Source organism: Aethalodelphis obliquidens, unplaced genomic scaffold (genome assembly GCF_003676395.1).
Source record: "Aethalodelphis obliquidens isolate GAN/ISIS:26980383/991018 unplaced genomic scaffold, ASM367639v1 scaffold21, whole genome shotgun sequence".
Classification (NCBI taxonomy): Eukaryota; Metazoa; Chordata; class Mammalia; order Artiodactyla; family Delphinidae; genus Aethalodelphis; species Aethalodelphis obliquidens.
The window spans coordinates 13756847-13773633 of NW_020837965.1; the positions used below are offsets into that span (position 1 = coordinate 13756847).

General features: G+C 38.8%; 1 protein-coding gene across 1 annotated transcript in view; it reads left to right on the forward strand.

Annotated features, from left to right (window-relative positions):
* The first annotated feature begins 2805 nt into the window (after positions 1 to 2805).
* The window catches only part of TTC8 (tetratricopeptide repeat domain 8), a 53224-nt gene continuing 39242 nt past the window's right edge, over positions 2806 to 16787 (forward strand). Inside the window, exons 1-2 of the mRNA XM_027120863.1 lie at positions 2806 to 2859; positions 3084 to 3299. Of these exons, the coding sequence (XP_026976664.1) occupies positions 2806 to 2859; positions 3084 to 3299 (270 nt within the window). The remainder of the gene's footprint in view (positions 2860 to 3083; positions 3300 to 16787) is intronic.

Below are 16787 nucleotides of genomic sequence, written 5' to 3' on the forward strand. Positions count from 1 at the left end.
AGATCCTCACGTTTAGTGCATGGCAGAGACAGGGTTTCAAATATAGGAAATCTCGCTCTAGAGCCCACTTTTTAATCACCATCCTATCTTGATTCCTAATTTGCCTGAGAAAACACAGCTAGCAAGTCTAACCGCAAGCCCAATGCTCTTTCCTGTAACTATTCTTCATGTATAAGTACCCTTGGGGCAGATCTGTCTTTTTCTTCTCTGCATTCTTATCACCAAACATAGGAGCTATTGATCAAGAGAATACCTCATGTTACATTTCTATTTTTGTTTTGGGTTAAGTTTAAATGGCCTGAGTGATTCCAATTTAACATTTAAGAAAATTTAACCTTTTGCATTTAAAGTTACACTGTCTTCCGTATCTGATTTTAAACTGAATTAACCTAAAGAGATCCAGTTGCTAGAAAGCAAAAGATAAGGATCCATGAGCTGAGATCTAGCTCTGATTGTGAAATTGACCCGTTCAAAGAGATTAAGTTGTTTCTCTATGCTTCATTTTCTCCAGTAGGAAAATAGCCCTAGTAATTCTTATCCATCCCCTTCACCAGGAACTGTTACATCTACTATTTTTCCTATCACTAGCATGTCATTAAAAAAAATAATGGTTGGGAATTCCCTGGAGGTCCAGTGGTTAGGACTCCACGCTCTCACTGCTGAGGTCTCAGGTTCAATCCCTGCTCAGGGAACTAAGATACCACAAGCTGCGTGGCATGGCCATAAAAAACAAAAAGGTTTCTGCATTATGGATTAGTAATTATAAAATATGTAACAAAATCTATCTATATATTCATAAAATTAACTATACACATATTAACAAGATTAAAAAAACAAATGTTTATAAGCTTTTAAAGTAACATTTTATGCCACATTTAGACATGCTTAACAATCTGTAATGTGCTAAGATTCTACAGTTTTTCTCATCCACTTGACTTTTCTGAAAGAAAAAAAATTAACAGCCTTCTGAAAGAAGCTAAGATGAATTACATGTTCTTAAAATTATATATATATATATATATATATATATATATACACACACACACATTTTTTTCTCTAGGAAGTTGACAATAATCACAACGTATACAAAACCATTTAGAACTCAGCACAGAGGTTGTTTAACCCTGGCTACCCATTAGAATTACATGGGAAACAAAAACAAAACAAAACAAAACAAAACAAAAAAACCTGATGCTCCAGCCCTATATCAAACCATTTAAGTCAGACTCTCTAGGAATGGAATGTGAGCAGCTGTATTTTTAAAAGCTCCACAGACATTCTACTAAATACTTGACCAGCCCTCTTCAAAACTGTCAAGTCATCATAAACAAGAAAAGTCTGAGAAACTGTCACAGACCAGAGGAGGCAAAGGAGACATTGATGACTAAATGTAATATGGTATCCAAAGTGGGATACTGGAATAGAAAAAGGGTATTAGGGGAAAACTACGGAAATCTGAATAATTTGTGGAGTTAATAGTAATATACCAATGTAGGTTCCTTTGTTGTGACATATGTACTGTAGTAATGTTGTTAACAATGGGAAACTGGGTGAGGAGTAGATGGGAACTCTCTGTACTATCTTTGTAACTTTTCCATAAATCTAAATATATTCTAAAATAGTTTACTTAAAATAATCTATCTAATATGGAGCCAGGGTTGAGAATCACTTACATAGATTCCACTTACATTTTACCAGAAAACAAAAGGACCCTGTGAAATATCGAGCCCAAGTGCCAGTTCCAGCATGTACGGTCCTAAAGTCCTGACCCCTAGAAACAGTAGGCTGCTGCATTAGACCGGTTACATTTCTAGAGGCACCTCCAGGGAAACACAAATGGACTAATTGTAGTAAACGTAACTGGAATAATCACAATCCTGATAATTAATTGCTTCCAAGATACAAAAATTCAAGAATGACTGCTTAGTAAAGGAGAAAAAACTACTCACAACCCATTTTTTATTTTAGAAAGCTTTCATTATGATATATATGAGAAGTATATATATCTGGATTCAATATAATGTCTTCATTATGGTACCTTAGTGGTTTCAGAAAATTACGAGTGATTTATCTTTACTAAGAGCTGTTAGTTCGCTTCTTATCTGTAAAGGAGATTTAGAACTGATCAGAAAGTTCTTCAATATCGAGTTAACTTTTCCTCTCCCGCCTCTGTCACTGTGGTAGGAAGAAGGCAAGGAAAAAATATCCCCTAGTCCTCCATAATGAAGTCAACCTGGACTTAGCTTGGTCACACTTCTCTTTTCCTAACCATAAAAGATATTTGTCATCTGTGTAAATCTCTAGAGGAAAGTCAGAATTGTACCTGAAAAAATCACTCTGCACAAGTAAACATTTGACAAGCAACAAGTACGTGGAGATGGTGTTTCAAAACCTCCTTAAAGATTTTTTTTTCGTACATTATTTTGTTTGGCAAAAATGTCACCGATTTATAATCCAGAACCCCTAGGCATCGTGGAATTAACAAATGGTATTAACAGTTTGTAGTCATCTGGATTACAATCCAGCTCCCTAACTCCACGCCACACTAGGTTAATAATTTCTCTGAGCTCATCTCAGTTTCTTATCTGTAAAACGAACGGTTTGGACTAAGCAATCCTCAATGTACCTTTTCATTCGGACACCGAGACTGGGTGAGAGGGATTTAGAAAAACAGACTGGGAGTTTTAGGATTTAGGTCTTTGGGTTCTGGTGGGCGAGATGGTATTGGAGAAACTGTTCTCATGTTTGTGTTTCTAAAGTCGGAGGGATAAGTGATAGGGGTAAGAATGCCTGAAGAGTAAGAGTATGACAACGACCGGCCGTACGGTCAACTCTCGGGATTTTTCTGGGACTGGCAGAGTACGCGGAGAGTTCGGTTGCCAGGCAACCGGTCCTCCTCTGGGTGGGTGGAGGACCCCAGTTGCAGGTGTCTAAGTCACTGCCTCTTACTTTAGCCACGGTTCCTTCTTCTAGAAAATTAATGAAATATGTAGTCTTTAAAAGTATATGATTTTTAAAGCCAAGGTTTGGCAGTCCTATAGCTGAGTTCTACTCGAGGTGGGTTTTCTTTTTCCTATTCTCAGGCGCGACGCGGGGCGCCTCTCTGGCAAGGCCCCTGCCCCCGCGCGTTGCCGGGCAGGGCTGGACGCCGCCTGCTCCGGGCCCTGGTCTTTCTCGGAGCCGCCGTGGGCTCGGAGATGGATCCGCTCCTCCTGGCCTGGAGCTATTTTAGGCGCAGGAAGTTCCAGCTCTGCGCCGATCTGTGCACGCAGATGCTGGAGAAGTCCCCTTATGACCAGGTACAGGCCGGACGCCGTCAGCCCTGTGGATCCCGGCAATAAGACTGAGGGCTCTGGGGGATTCCCAGGTCCCCGGGAGGGGTCTCCAGGGAAGAAGGCGCAGGGCGAGGTTGACCTTGTGGTCAGCGCAGGCACCTGGAGCGAGACCCCCTGGAGCCTTGGCCGGTGGGTCCTTGCCCGCGGGACCCACGAGTGCTGTGCCACGACCGCCCCCTCCTCAAACTTCAGCAGACCCTTTCCTTCAAACGTCGCTTAAAGGAACAATTTGGTGACGAACTTTGTTAGTTCCTTTATACTTGCATGTGGATGGGCTCTTAAGCTCGCTGCACGTACGGTATTGATTTCTAAAACCATTATGTATAAACATAAAGATCTGTAACTTCCCACTCCCTGTTGAAATAGCTACCTTTTTTTCTTTTGATCAAACGTGTAATCCTTCTGGTTCATCTTAAGACTGTTGTCCAAGAGTGGGGAACCTTCGATGCTGGGGCTTGAGTGCAACTTGAGGCAAATAATGCAAATTAGAGGAATGAGAATCTAGGAGAGGATAAGATACATTCATTATTAGGAGGGAGGGATGGGAAAAAAGTTCCTGTAAAAGAAGGAAAGATGGCATTGATTATAGTAGTTTATTTAGGGTTTCTTAAATAAAGTATAATATTAAATAAAGTGAGTGAAAGGCTTTTATGCTAGGTATCAGAGAGGTACAACTCTGGGGGTCAGGTAGTTCCTGGAAGAGACAAAAAAGGAGAAAAAGGGAGAGCAGAACTCTGGTAGTTTATGAGTACGTCTATTAAATGCAGAACGTACCCATGTAGTTATAGTTTCCCAGCTTTTCTTCTAGTGGTGTTGCCTTGGAGATGTTAGAAAAAAAAGGAAAATTGAGGGGGAGTTCCATAAACTGAGGTGTGAAAACTGTCACTAGGCTCTGCCTTAGTGCCCAGCAAATGGATTGAGGGTAACCTATTAAAGTGAATCTTTTGGCCTTCAGATAGCACATCTCCCACAGAGCAATCTGTGTTAGTAGGAATGCTAAACTAGGTTGTGCTTGTGTTAGGTCACATTGGTTAATAGGACTGCATTTCCATAGACAAGCATGCTTCCAGATATGTTTCCTGGCATTGTAGTCCCACAAATGCTGCTTAAAAAAAAAAAAAAAAAAGGATTTCACCCTTAAATATGTTTGGGAACCATGACAAAATATGGACCCCTTTACATTTGTACAACCAAAGTTTGTTACAAACTAGTGATGTACCAGACATTGTTCTATTTTTCCATTGAGTTAGGATAGTTTCCATTCTGTGTTCCAAAGAACAACAGTCCCAAGAGTGCTCAGTGAAAGAAAGTTTCCTCATTAAATGCATTTGGGAAATGTATATTCCCTACTTAGAGATTCATACTAAAGGTTCTGAGGCGTTCTGCAGAAAGAAACTTTGCCTAATTTTGATGAATACAATAGTTCTGAAACTTATTTGATCACTGATTCCTTTTTTGGCAGTGGGCGAGGCTCAGATATCTTTGTTGTTATCATCCTAGGGAGATGTTGTCACATTAGGAAATGTGTTATAGGCAAAGCAGCAGTGTTTTTATTAATGGTTAAGACCTTATAATCTTTTTTAAACCATTTTTAACCATTGAAGTATAGTTAATTTACAATGTATTAGTTTCAGGTGTACAGCGAAGCAATTCAGTTATACATACATATATTCTTTTTCGGGTTTTCTATTATAGGTTATTACAAGATATTGAATATAGTTCCCTGTGCTATACAGTAGGTCCTTGTTGGTTATCTATTTTATATATAGTAGTGTGTATATGTTAATCCCAAACTGCTAATCTGTCCACCACCACCACCACCCCCGCACCCTGCTATCCCCTTTGGTAACCATAGTTTGTTTTCCGTGTGTCTAATCTTAATGATGTAATCATAGTGACATTCAGTACTGCAATTCAGGTTTAGTTTGTGCTAGACACTGTGATCAGGACTTTACAGTGTTCAATGACCTTTTATTGAGTGCTTACTACTTGCCAGGGATATATTCTATAAATTATGTGTATTTCTTTGCTTAAAATAACCTTGCAAAGTATGTAACAAAGATAATAGGTAACATTTATTGAGTATTTACTCTGTGTCAGGCTTGATTCAGAGGGTTTTATATGTTATCTCATTTAATCCTCAGCTATTTTAGGAAGTTGGTACTATTTCCCCCATTTTACAGATAGAACACACTGAGGCACTTGGTGAAGTAATTTGTCCAAAGGTACAAAGCTGGTAAGCCCATTCCCTTTGTCTATCCTGTGCTGCTTCTTTGGTGCTTATGTAGCCTAATTTTTCAAAACTCTGTGTTTCTGAACTTTTTCCAGTACATTTTCCCATGTGCTGTTCCTTTTTCAAGATTTTTAGCTAAATGGGAATTTGACATATCTGTGTACTTGGATTAAAGGCTCTGAGAAGTCCTGAAGGAAGGTAACCTGCCTAATTTTGATTAAGACAGTATTCTGAAACTTACTCGACCGCTGACTGATTCCTTTTTTGGGGGAGAGGTACAAATTTATCCTGGGGAGATGTTGTCACTTTGGGAACTGCATAGGCAAAGCATCAGCGTTTCTATTAATGGTTAAGAAGGAGCTGTCGCGGAGATCTTGACCCCTTTCCTTGTACCTAGGGAGAACAGGGTGAACAAATTAAGAACTTCATTTAAAGTCTCCAAAATTAACAGCTAAACAAGGTAGTAACTTGGATCGTTTTATTTGGCCTCTTATATAGTTCCCTTTAGGCCTTGCTGGCCCTCTTGGAAAATTAAGACTTGTTACAGGGAATGGTTAGTGGATCTGAGAATGAGAATGGTGGTGAAGAATAAAAGATACAGGATCATACTGGGAAATATTGCTGTTGTCATTGGTTAACTATCTGACATGGTTAAGATCATTATGGCAACAGATCTTGTTAAGTCCTGGCCTCTTCCACTATCCTATTTATTGTGGATTTGAAATAATACTTCGTGATGTGATACATAATTAATTTTAATATCCTAGAAATGTTTTTTTTAATGTAATTCTTTGTTACTGTTTTATTGTTATAAGCAGGCGTTGATATGTTTAGCTCCTACAAGTATCAAAGGCTGCCGAGGAGAATCTACCAGATCTAGAAGAAATTTATGACATTTTTTCCCTTTCTAATCCTTTTTATTTGTTATGCTGAGATAGTTTATTTAAGGAGGAACTATATATATTGTCAGAATGACGAGTAGCACTTCACCAGGAACATAAGTTTTGGTTTTGTTTTGTTTTGTTTTTTGCGGTACGCGGGCCTCTCACTTTTGTGGCCTCTCCCGTTGCAGAGCACAGGCTCCCGATGCGGAGGCTCAGCGGCCATGGCTCACGGGCCCAGCCTCTGCGCGGCATGTGGGATCTTCCTGGACCAGGGCACAAACCCGTGTCCCCTGTATTGGCAGGCGGACTCTCAACCACTGTGCCACCAGGGAAGCCCGGAACAGAAGTTTTAACTTGATGTTACCTTACCAAACCGGCCTTTGGATTCCTGGTTAGGGCCTCTGAAAAGTTTACATGGCTCACTCCTATTAGTTATTCTTTGATCCAGCCTTTAAACACTGCGCTTCTTCTCTGTATGCTTCTCTTAGCACCGATTTGTGCATTTTGTATCCAAGTGTTATTTCATTTTGGAAATATTTTGCATTATGATTTCCCCAAGCTTAAAGCAATCCTGCTTTTTTGTTAATTAATTAAAGAGAATTTAAATATTTATGTTAGAGTGCTGATGCATTTAATGAGGAGCTTCAGGAAGCTTTAGGAGGTTCCTTTGATTAAAAGCTTGAAAATTCTCATTCTTTCTCTTAGAATATGAGTCCAGGATGGCAGATCCGTATGGAATGGCACAGAATCTGGCACACAGGTGCCGTCATTATGTATTTTGCTGAATGAGTGCCTTGATCATATTCATATATGCATCTGGATGGTGTTATTTATGTGTGCCAACTTCCACTCTGTTTATGGAGATCACCCTAATTGCCTGGTGGTCTTTGCTTCTCCCTGCCCCCCATCCTAATTCTCAGCACCAGAGGTTCTTATATGTATTCACCTTTTCATACACATGTAATTGCATTATGGACATTCTTAATTCATTTCTTATCTCGAGGGTCAGTTTTTTTTTTTTAAATCAGTTGAGCAAATTCTTCCTGGATCCCTCCAGGAGAGTGTTTCTGATAGTCATTATCATCATTGGTATTTCTTCACAACGCTCTTGTTTCAGTGGAGGAAGTTAAATGGAGAGACTAGCAATCTATGAAAAGCTAACAGTAATGTGATCAGAGCAGAGGCAGATGACTCTCAGCCCCTGCGGTTTCCCTGGTTTATCTTCATATACCCCTTTAGCCTCATGGGCTTTTTTTTTTGAGGCTTCTACATTTTAAAGTAGAATATTTTTCCTCTGCAGCTTCTTGAATTACCATTCCTGTGCCACGCAACTGATTTGATTACAAATGAGTGACTTTGAAGCAGTGCCTGGACACATGGAAGAGAAAGGAAATTAAAATATTTCTCCTGAGTGCCAAATGGATTCATTTTTGCTCTTGCTTTTTTTTTTTCTAGAACAAAAATAGCTTTTGTTTTTTATGTTAATATTCACTTTGGGTTTTGCTTATTTTTCTCCCAGATGAGGAGAACCTCTCTAAAGTGATTTGCTGTTTGCTAATCTTTTTATAAGCTGGTCCAGGGAGCTTCAAAAAGACGTTTTGGTGGTGATACATTAACCTTTTGGAAGGAAGCCCACCTCTAAGACTATTTCTTCTACGTTTAGTTCTCCTTTAAGAGATACCATTTTGGTATAGTATCATCAAAAATATTTAATTAGTGCCTTGTATTTTCTGTTAGGACATGTGGATTTTATTTAGTTTTGATTCTTGCCAAAGTCAGAGTAGTCAGGTTGGCTGGAGAGGTATGATATACTATGGACCAGCTTGTTTCCTTAGCGTTACACAATTTTATTTGGATACGGGAGGACTGAAGGGTAGGTTGAAGGTAATAACATGATGTTTGGGAAGGGTTCCTGAAAAAGATGGATTCTGAACTGCTTTTCCCAGATGCAGAATGGTGTGAAACAGAGGGCAGGGTCTGTAAGCATGAAGGACATTAAAGTTCTGATCAGTTAAGAATAAAGAAGGATAACTGGTTAATTCATCATCGTAGTTTCCCCATTTGACAAAAGACAGTAGGAACAATCAATTCATAGAGAAGTGCTATCTTTTTTCAAAGTGTTCTCTAAATCGTGACTAGAAAAGTGGTTAAAAGTTAAAAGACATAAAAGAGAGAAATGCAAAATGGCCTTCCATGCAGCAACATGACCTAGAGGGAATGCTTGCTTTTACGGCTCATGTCGGTCATCCTGATTAGTTGCTTAATCTGATTACTGTTCTTTGTGTTCCATATGTCAGATTCATGGCTTTAAAAGCAGCCCCGATTTTAGCTCCAGTATAATTTAACAGTTCATAAAACATAGAGGTAGTCGTTGATTTTTTTTTAAAGTTAATATACTTTTCTTAATGAGGTAGATTGCTGATAGATTTTTAAATTGTTAAAATCTGTGATTCTGGGAGTGGGAGGGTTAGCTGTTTATCAGAATGGGGGTAATTCACATTTTTCTTGCCACTCGCAATCTCTGCTTATAATGAGAGAGGAGGGGGTTATTACTGTCAATGGTTTGAAGGTGGAGAAAAGGCTGAAAGCCACTGGCTTAGATGAAAGGTCGAGAAGCAGGGGTCCCCAATGAGCTGTATGTTAGTAGTTGGTTGAGACAATGATCTGGTGATCCAAGCCAAATAAACATCTTTCTGTATGATTATCTAATTTATTTCCTCATTGGGGCCATGGAGACTTATAACCAGGCATTCTTTTGATTCTGTACTCTGCAGAGCAGTTCACGTTGCTGAATTTTAAAGATTACATTCCCACTTGGCTCCTTGGTCACTAGATTTCCCTAAACCTTCTGAAATCCATTCATTTCTCTGTTCTCTTACCTTCTTTTCCTTCCTGTTTTTGCTAAATTCTGAATAATGACTCTGTAGTTTTAAGAGCAGAGCTGGGCAGACTCATTAGCCAGAGTAAGTATTGGTGGCAATTTGGAAGTTGCATTCAGCATCATCTGGAGATTTAATTCCCTAAAGTAATAGCAACAACCTAAGAGAAAGCTATACCCTAGGGAGGAAGGAAGGAAGCAAACTACTGTGAACTGAAGTTTATGCTGGTGAGTTTTTGCTGGTTCTAGGCAGTGCCACTCTACTTTCCCTGTCTTCTTACTTTCACGGAGATTCAAAGGGAAGTTTTAATTTGATGTGCCGTAACTGGGAGTCAGTTCTGAGTTCTGAAAAAGGAAGTAATAGAGAGTTGGGTGCTTTTCTGTTCATTATGTACATGTATTTATAAAGAAATTCTGTGTGGTTAATACTTCTTGTTGAAAGTACTACCACCTTATACTTCATGAACTACTGTGGTATAAGCACTCTGAAAATTATGAAATAATCTTCAAGGTTTTATTTTTAAAGCTATCCTATAAAGTAGGCACTATTGCTCTAATTTGAGAGGAGGACTGGGTAATGGAGGTTGTTCAAGGTCATGCAGCTAAGTGGCTCCCTGAGGATCAAGCCCAGGTTTTCTGACTCTAGGCCTGGGCCTGATGCTTTCTACTCAAACTATGCTGATAATACCCATGGAAATAATTTGCTAGACCAAGTGAACCTAACTTGTGGTTTCCTGTGTATGTGGATTAATTTAAATCATAAAAACTATAATTGAGAGAGACCCAGATGAAGGTCTTAGTGATTTAAAAATTAAATCACTAAATTTGGGCTTCCCTGGTGGCGCAGTGGTTGAGAGTCCGCCTGCCGATGCAGGGGACACGGGTTCGTGCCCCGGTCCAGGAGGATCCCACATGCCGCGGAGCGGCTGGGCCCGTGAGCCATGGCCGCTGAGCCTGCGTGTCCGGAGCCTGTGCTCCACAACAGGATAGGCCACAACAGTGAGAGGCCCGCGTGCCACACAAAAAAAAAACAAAACAAAATCACTAAATTTGCCCTGTCTCTAAATTAAAATATCCTGACTCTTTCCTCCATCGTTCTGCTGCTCCTGGTGGATCTCCAGACCAGCCATACCTGGCCTTGGTCTTCCCACACTCTGCAGTAGTCTGCGTTCTGGCCTTGCTATGGTCTCATATGTAAAGCAAAGTGCATGCTCTTGACTGAGAGTGTCTAGGTTCAAATACTGCCTGCACACTTTGACCTCAGAGTTATCCGTAAAATGGCCATGATAACATACCTACCTCAGAGGGTTGTTGTGAGGGTTAAGTTCATTAAAACATGCTAAGTGATCAAAAAAGTGAGCTGCTATTATCTCTAGTTAGCTAGAGATATTTGCAGGTGGGATTCTGTCATATCTTTCTGAAAGGATTGTTGGTAATCTGGAGAGCATCTGTGAGGAAAGTGTCCAGTGAAATTGATGATAAAATGATGTGGAATATACTTCATAGATCATTGGTACACAATCATTTCCAGAATAATCTCTCTTTTTACCCTGACTTCCTTATCTCTCATGTTCTGCTTTTCTGTCCTCCATCTAAGTCATCTGTGGTTGGTCCATGCTTGAGTATGGCATTTAACACATTGTACTGTAATTTATTTAATTATGTGCCTTCCCACATAGAATGTTTTCAGTGCCTCTCGGGGTTCCAGGGATGCCAAGAGAATGTTGTGGAATTAATGTATTCTCTGCCGACTCGTGGTTAAGCCTTGCCTCCATCTTCCATCCGTACCACCTCACCGGTCTCTACACCTTTCCATCCTCTCCCTTCTCATTTTCTTCTCATTTCGCATCAGGTCCCTAATGTTCTTTACCTGCCTGGTAAGTCGTAAGTGCAATCCTGCGGGGCAGGACGAGACACAGAGAGCATGAAGGCGTTCGTTGGTGAACAGAGTGCTCTGAGGCTGAGCTGCCGGGGTCAGTTTGGGCCACTGGAGGAATCTCCCTGCAGACTAACAAGCGTCCAGCATTTACTTACTTTCCGTGGCTCTGTCTCCTTTCACTGTTTTCCTTTTCAAACGCTGTCTACAATCACCTCTAGTAAACTTTTTAACCTGTTTCTATATGGAACTTATCTTGTATCTCTCCTACACTTTACCCTTCAATCCTGCCTTATGTATCTAACTCATTTTTTTTAATCTCCAAGGTGGACTGGCAAGAAAGAGCTCTGGCTTCTTTGTGTGACCTTGAGCAAATTACATGACATCCCTGAATTTGTTTACTGATCTGTAAAATGGATAATAACACTTACCTGCCTCCCTGAAATGGTTGTTGTGGGACTCAAATGAGATAATGGGGGGTCATTTAGACACGTATACAAATAAATAGAAGAAAGAATAGAAGGGGTTATTTCTTCTGTCATCTCATTGCCTGTATCAGTGTATTTCTCTAAATATGGATTGTGGGATCTAGGAAATCTATTCTTTTTCCAGCTCTTTCTTCTGCACGCCGGCATTGAAAACCTCCAATTGCTGTGTCTTCTTAGTTGCTGTTTTGTGTTCTGTTCAGCTGATTGCCAAGTATTCTCTAACTCCCACCCCCTAGGACTCTTACTTTCTAGCTTAGTTTAGCCTTTTCCTCTCTTGTTGCTGCTGTGTGTCATGTGAAATTGCTTATCCTTGCTTGGTGACCAGATGGTTTACACATTGCTTGCACACATAATATATTCTTTAAAACATATTTCGGATATTCTTTTTGGATTTTAGAGCTGTAGAAAGCAAGGATTTTTTTTCTTTCCTTTTTCTGTTTCTTAGTAGCTTTCCCAGTAAAACATGCTGCAGATTGAGTGTTCAGAGCCTGCTGACTGTAGATGTGAAAGTGTAGATCTTTTATAAATAAATTTGTTATAAATCTGTGTTTTTAACCAATGCATTTCTATTTAATTTTGGACAGAAAAAAACCCTGAGTTTATCAGCACCTGACCCTGATATATATTATATAGTCTATTTACAAAAATTTCTCGGAAGACATTGCAGTCAGAATTAATTTCTTATCTTTAGCCACTGATCCCATATGTTTATGGGGAATAGAAGGGTTTATAGTATGTGGATTTTCCTCCTCCTCCTCAAGGGATTAAAGTCTGAATGCTTTAACCACCATGAACTTGTTTTTGAATATAAAAATAGCTTCCTTGGTATAGTTGTAAAATTATTTTTAATTCCTGAGATACTGTGAATTCATTAAATATGTAAAGATCTCTTCTCTGTGCTCTAAATGAGGTAACAGTAATTAGAATTTTCTGATCATAGAAAATTTAGCACTCTTCAGTGGATAGGGTGTTACTTGTACAGAACTTGTGAGGGCACTTTTGGGGAAAGATTAAAGTTCATGTTTGGGTTTTTATTGAATGAGTTTGAGTCCACCTACAAATACTTGGTTGGTCATTAAGACTTTTAATTTTAGAAACTGTATTATCCTAAAAATGTTTACAACCTTCTTAATGCTTTCCAGGAACCAGATCCAGAATTGCCAGTGTCTCAGGTAAAGGTTTAGCTGCAACCTTTAGTTTAGAGAATAGTTTAATTACTATTGCTTAGTTGTTGCTATAGATTAGAAAATTTGCTGCCTATCTACTTGTGCTGTTATAAAATTAGCTATATCTACCAGTCATTCTGTAGATATAAACTATTATATTTCTAATGCTTTGTGTCTATGGATGTAAAACTAGGGCACTCTACTCATTAAGACTTGTAGCTTAAATAGAAATGACCAATATTGACCTAGAGGATGAGAAAAATAAAGGCGGAGGCAAGGGGAGTCAGAGGCTTAGAAAGGGAGCCAAGATGTCAGGAGTGTCTGTGATGGATTGGATCATAGGTCTTGAGTAAAGAGTAGGCCGACTCCGCTTGGGAAGGTCTTGTTTTTAGAGAGAGGTGCCTGCCACTGTGAGGAAGAAAAGACTTGGCCAGACAGCCACATCTACCAAATGAACTTTGTTAGACATGAGAGGTGGCCAGAGAGACCTGCTAACTGCATGAGACAGTAGATGAGTGGAAAGGGAACCCAGGAAGAGGAGGTCTGGTTAGGGGGCCTCCTGGCCAGTGAAGCTTTTAGCCCAAGAGTGTTTCCAGTAAGTCTGGGAATAAGGAGAAGGTACGAGAGAGATGTAAATCAGAGAACTTAAATATTGTCAGGGATTTGCCCTGCCAAGCAAGAGTGAATTTTAAGTGTTTTTTAGATAAATAAACAATTTGAACCTCATGGGGTTTACATGTGTAATTATCAGACCTTTTAGAAGAAAGTAGTATACAAAATACTCTGATGGAGGCCTGTGCAGTTTCAAACAAACACGGTAAATAGGTTAAAATGTAGTACTCTGTTCTTTAAAAGGATGACATTTGTCATTGGAGTGTTCATAATCATGATTTCCAAATTGATAGAGGGTGGAAAACTATTTTTTGTATAATACATGTACAAGTCATAAGAATCACCTAAGGTATAAAGAGAGTAAGTAATGTGCCTTTTGTTTTCAGTAATTTTGGAAGATTTTGATTAAAGTTAAAATTAAATGGAAACATCAATAATTTGCATTGTTGGTATGGTTTGAAAACTTTCAATGGTATTTGAAAGTTTCAGACCAGCACAGGGACTTCATGAAGGACCTGTATTTGACATGTCCTGCTCTGTTACTATAGACTTAATTGGATAGTGATGTAAAAGAATCAGAAGGGAACAAGGCTGACTGGATTCTTTTGAGCTCACTATTCACCCTTTTTGCCTTTCCTCTTTTGCAGGTTTTTATCACTTCAAAATAAATGAGGCTTTACAATAACAATGCAACATTTTGTGCCTAAATTTTCATTTTCATAGAGTAGGCAGAGTGTCACATGTTACTGATTCTCATGATGTCTAAATCAGGTTAGACAGACTGTTCTTTTGGTAGCTTTATTCTAAGAATAACTTAGTAAAATTGTTTCTTACCTGTCTTAAAAGGCTTTCCATAGCCTTGCATTCTGTATTAAGAGGAACAAAACAGTGTAAACCTGCTTTACTCAGTCAGTAGAGTTTTAACCTTTTAATTTGTCTATTTTTATCACTAAAATTGGATTACCCTCACAGAAGGTAGTACAGGGAAGTCAGTATTTTCCTGATGTTAGCTGGTAGATAGTTGCCTCAAGAGTAATGTCCTATATATAGACTAACTAAGCAGGTAAATGAGATGGGATTATGTTTCGCAGATAAAAAAGGAAATAATTGATGTGATGATTACTCATTTACATTGGGAGGATCTATGCTTTTCCCTTAAAAAAAATTCCTAAGCATCTATTATTTTTATCGATTTTACAGGACTTCCAATACGTAGGTATTCAAATTTATCTACATAAACTGCATGACCCTGTCATTTATTAACAACTTAAGTATTTCTGATAAAAACCAGTTTATAGTTTTATTCAGATTCAAGTGGCAGTGTAGGGTTACCAATTTGCTTTGTTATGCATTTTATTTTATTTTAAAAAATTTTTATTGGAGTGTAGTTGATTTACAATATTGTATGCATTTTATTTTAATCACTGATTAGTTTTGAACTTAAAAAAAATTTAAACAGGCAGAGGAATTTAGGGCTGTAAAACATGCTTGGCTTGCCTCCAAAATAAAATGTTTTCATTAAAATTCCGAGAATTGTTCCTGTTGCCCAGAGCAGTTCTTTGAATACAATCTGATGTTTAATCAAGCAGTGATACATGATTTTCAAGGTCATTTTTTGTTAGGATAGAAGGAGGAAAGTCAGGAAAATTAATATTCTCAAATACTGATGTAATTTAAAATTAAGTAATGGTGCAAGTAGGTCTTATTGCAGATCTTTAAATATCAGAAATTCACCTCATTATTTCTACGTCTTAATAATGAAGTTTTAGAAACTGAGACAAATATAGATTTACCTTTTTGAAAAAGTGAATTCGTATGGAATAAAATTTAAAAAAAAAGATCTTCCTATTTGGCTTCTGAAGCATATATTCATTTGGTTGGGAGGGAATAGTGGATTTACATTCCTATGTTTTGCTTCGCCTGATGTAAAATAATTTGCACCTTCTTAATATTTGAGGGTTTAGTAGAAGGATAGAAGTCAAGAAGCATGATGAATTGGGCTATGAGATAACAGAATGGGTATGAAAATAGTTTAAAAAATATGTGCATGGATAATTAATATCCAACTGTATAAATGATACTGTAATAATAAAAACTTGACTTTTAGAGAGTCAATTTAACTAGGACTCCAAATCATACTCCTGAAGCTTTATTAACTCCTCATCATGGCATACAGGTGGCATACAGGATCCCTCACTGGCCCCTGCCTTTTTCTCCAGCTTCTTCTTAAGCAGCTTCTCCTCAGCTGAACCTGATTCTTCTACCACACTCTTGTTTCTCCACGTGAGCCCTCAAGCTGGCCTTCCTTTGCCCTATGCGCTCTACCTGGCACGCACTCTCCTGTCTTGGCCGTGGGACAAACTCTCCTCCTTTACCTTTTCTTCCACCCCAAGGCAGCTGCGTGCCTTTCTTTGTCCTTCTATAGCATGTTCCAGGTTTTCGTTTTTACACTTTCCCCATAACACTGAAATTCTTATGAGCTAGAACTTGGGCTGTGACTTACTCATCTCTGTTCCCAGGACCCGGCATGCAGTAGGTGCTCCCTGGGAATATGGGAATGAACTAGTGAAGCCCACATCCTGTTTTACTGTGTGAACAGAGAATGCTGCCGTCCTTCCTCCTGTCCACCAGAGGTGCTCAGCAAAGAATACGCCCTTTTGAAAAATTAAAGCCATCAGATACTTGCAGGGCAATAGGAACTGTGAGGACTTAAATCAGGATTACTTATTTCCATCTTTAAAATTAAATTAAACTGTTAGTCCAAGCCAGTGATGAGTGACGACTTCCTTGACCCCTGAGAATAGCTGTATCAATCTGGCAACTTTCCTAGTCTTTGGTGGCTCCCACAGTTAGATGCAGTTCCAATTGGAACTGACTTTTTAAACAAACAAATTAGTTCTTTGGGTCCATATTCTTCTCATTCAATTGGATTAAATTTATACATAACATTTGAAATATTTTATTCTAAGTTATCTGTTAAGAATCCAGTAAACCTCAACCAGAAAAGTATAAGACAAAACCCCAATAATCTAATCAAATGTAATTTCACTTGAGGAACCTAAATATATTGTGAAGACAGCCGCCTTTTTTTTTTTTTTCCCTGTGGTAGGCTGTCTCTTGTGATGACAAGCTCTGTGCACAGCTGATATTATATATATCTTTTTTTTCATTTCAACATTATTTTTTTAATTTATTTTTTTATACAGCAGGTTCTTATTAGTTATCCATTTTATACATATTAGTTGTATATATGTCAATCCCAATCTCCCAATTCATCCCAGCACCACCCTTCCCCTCCCCCCCCCCCCCCCCCCC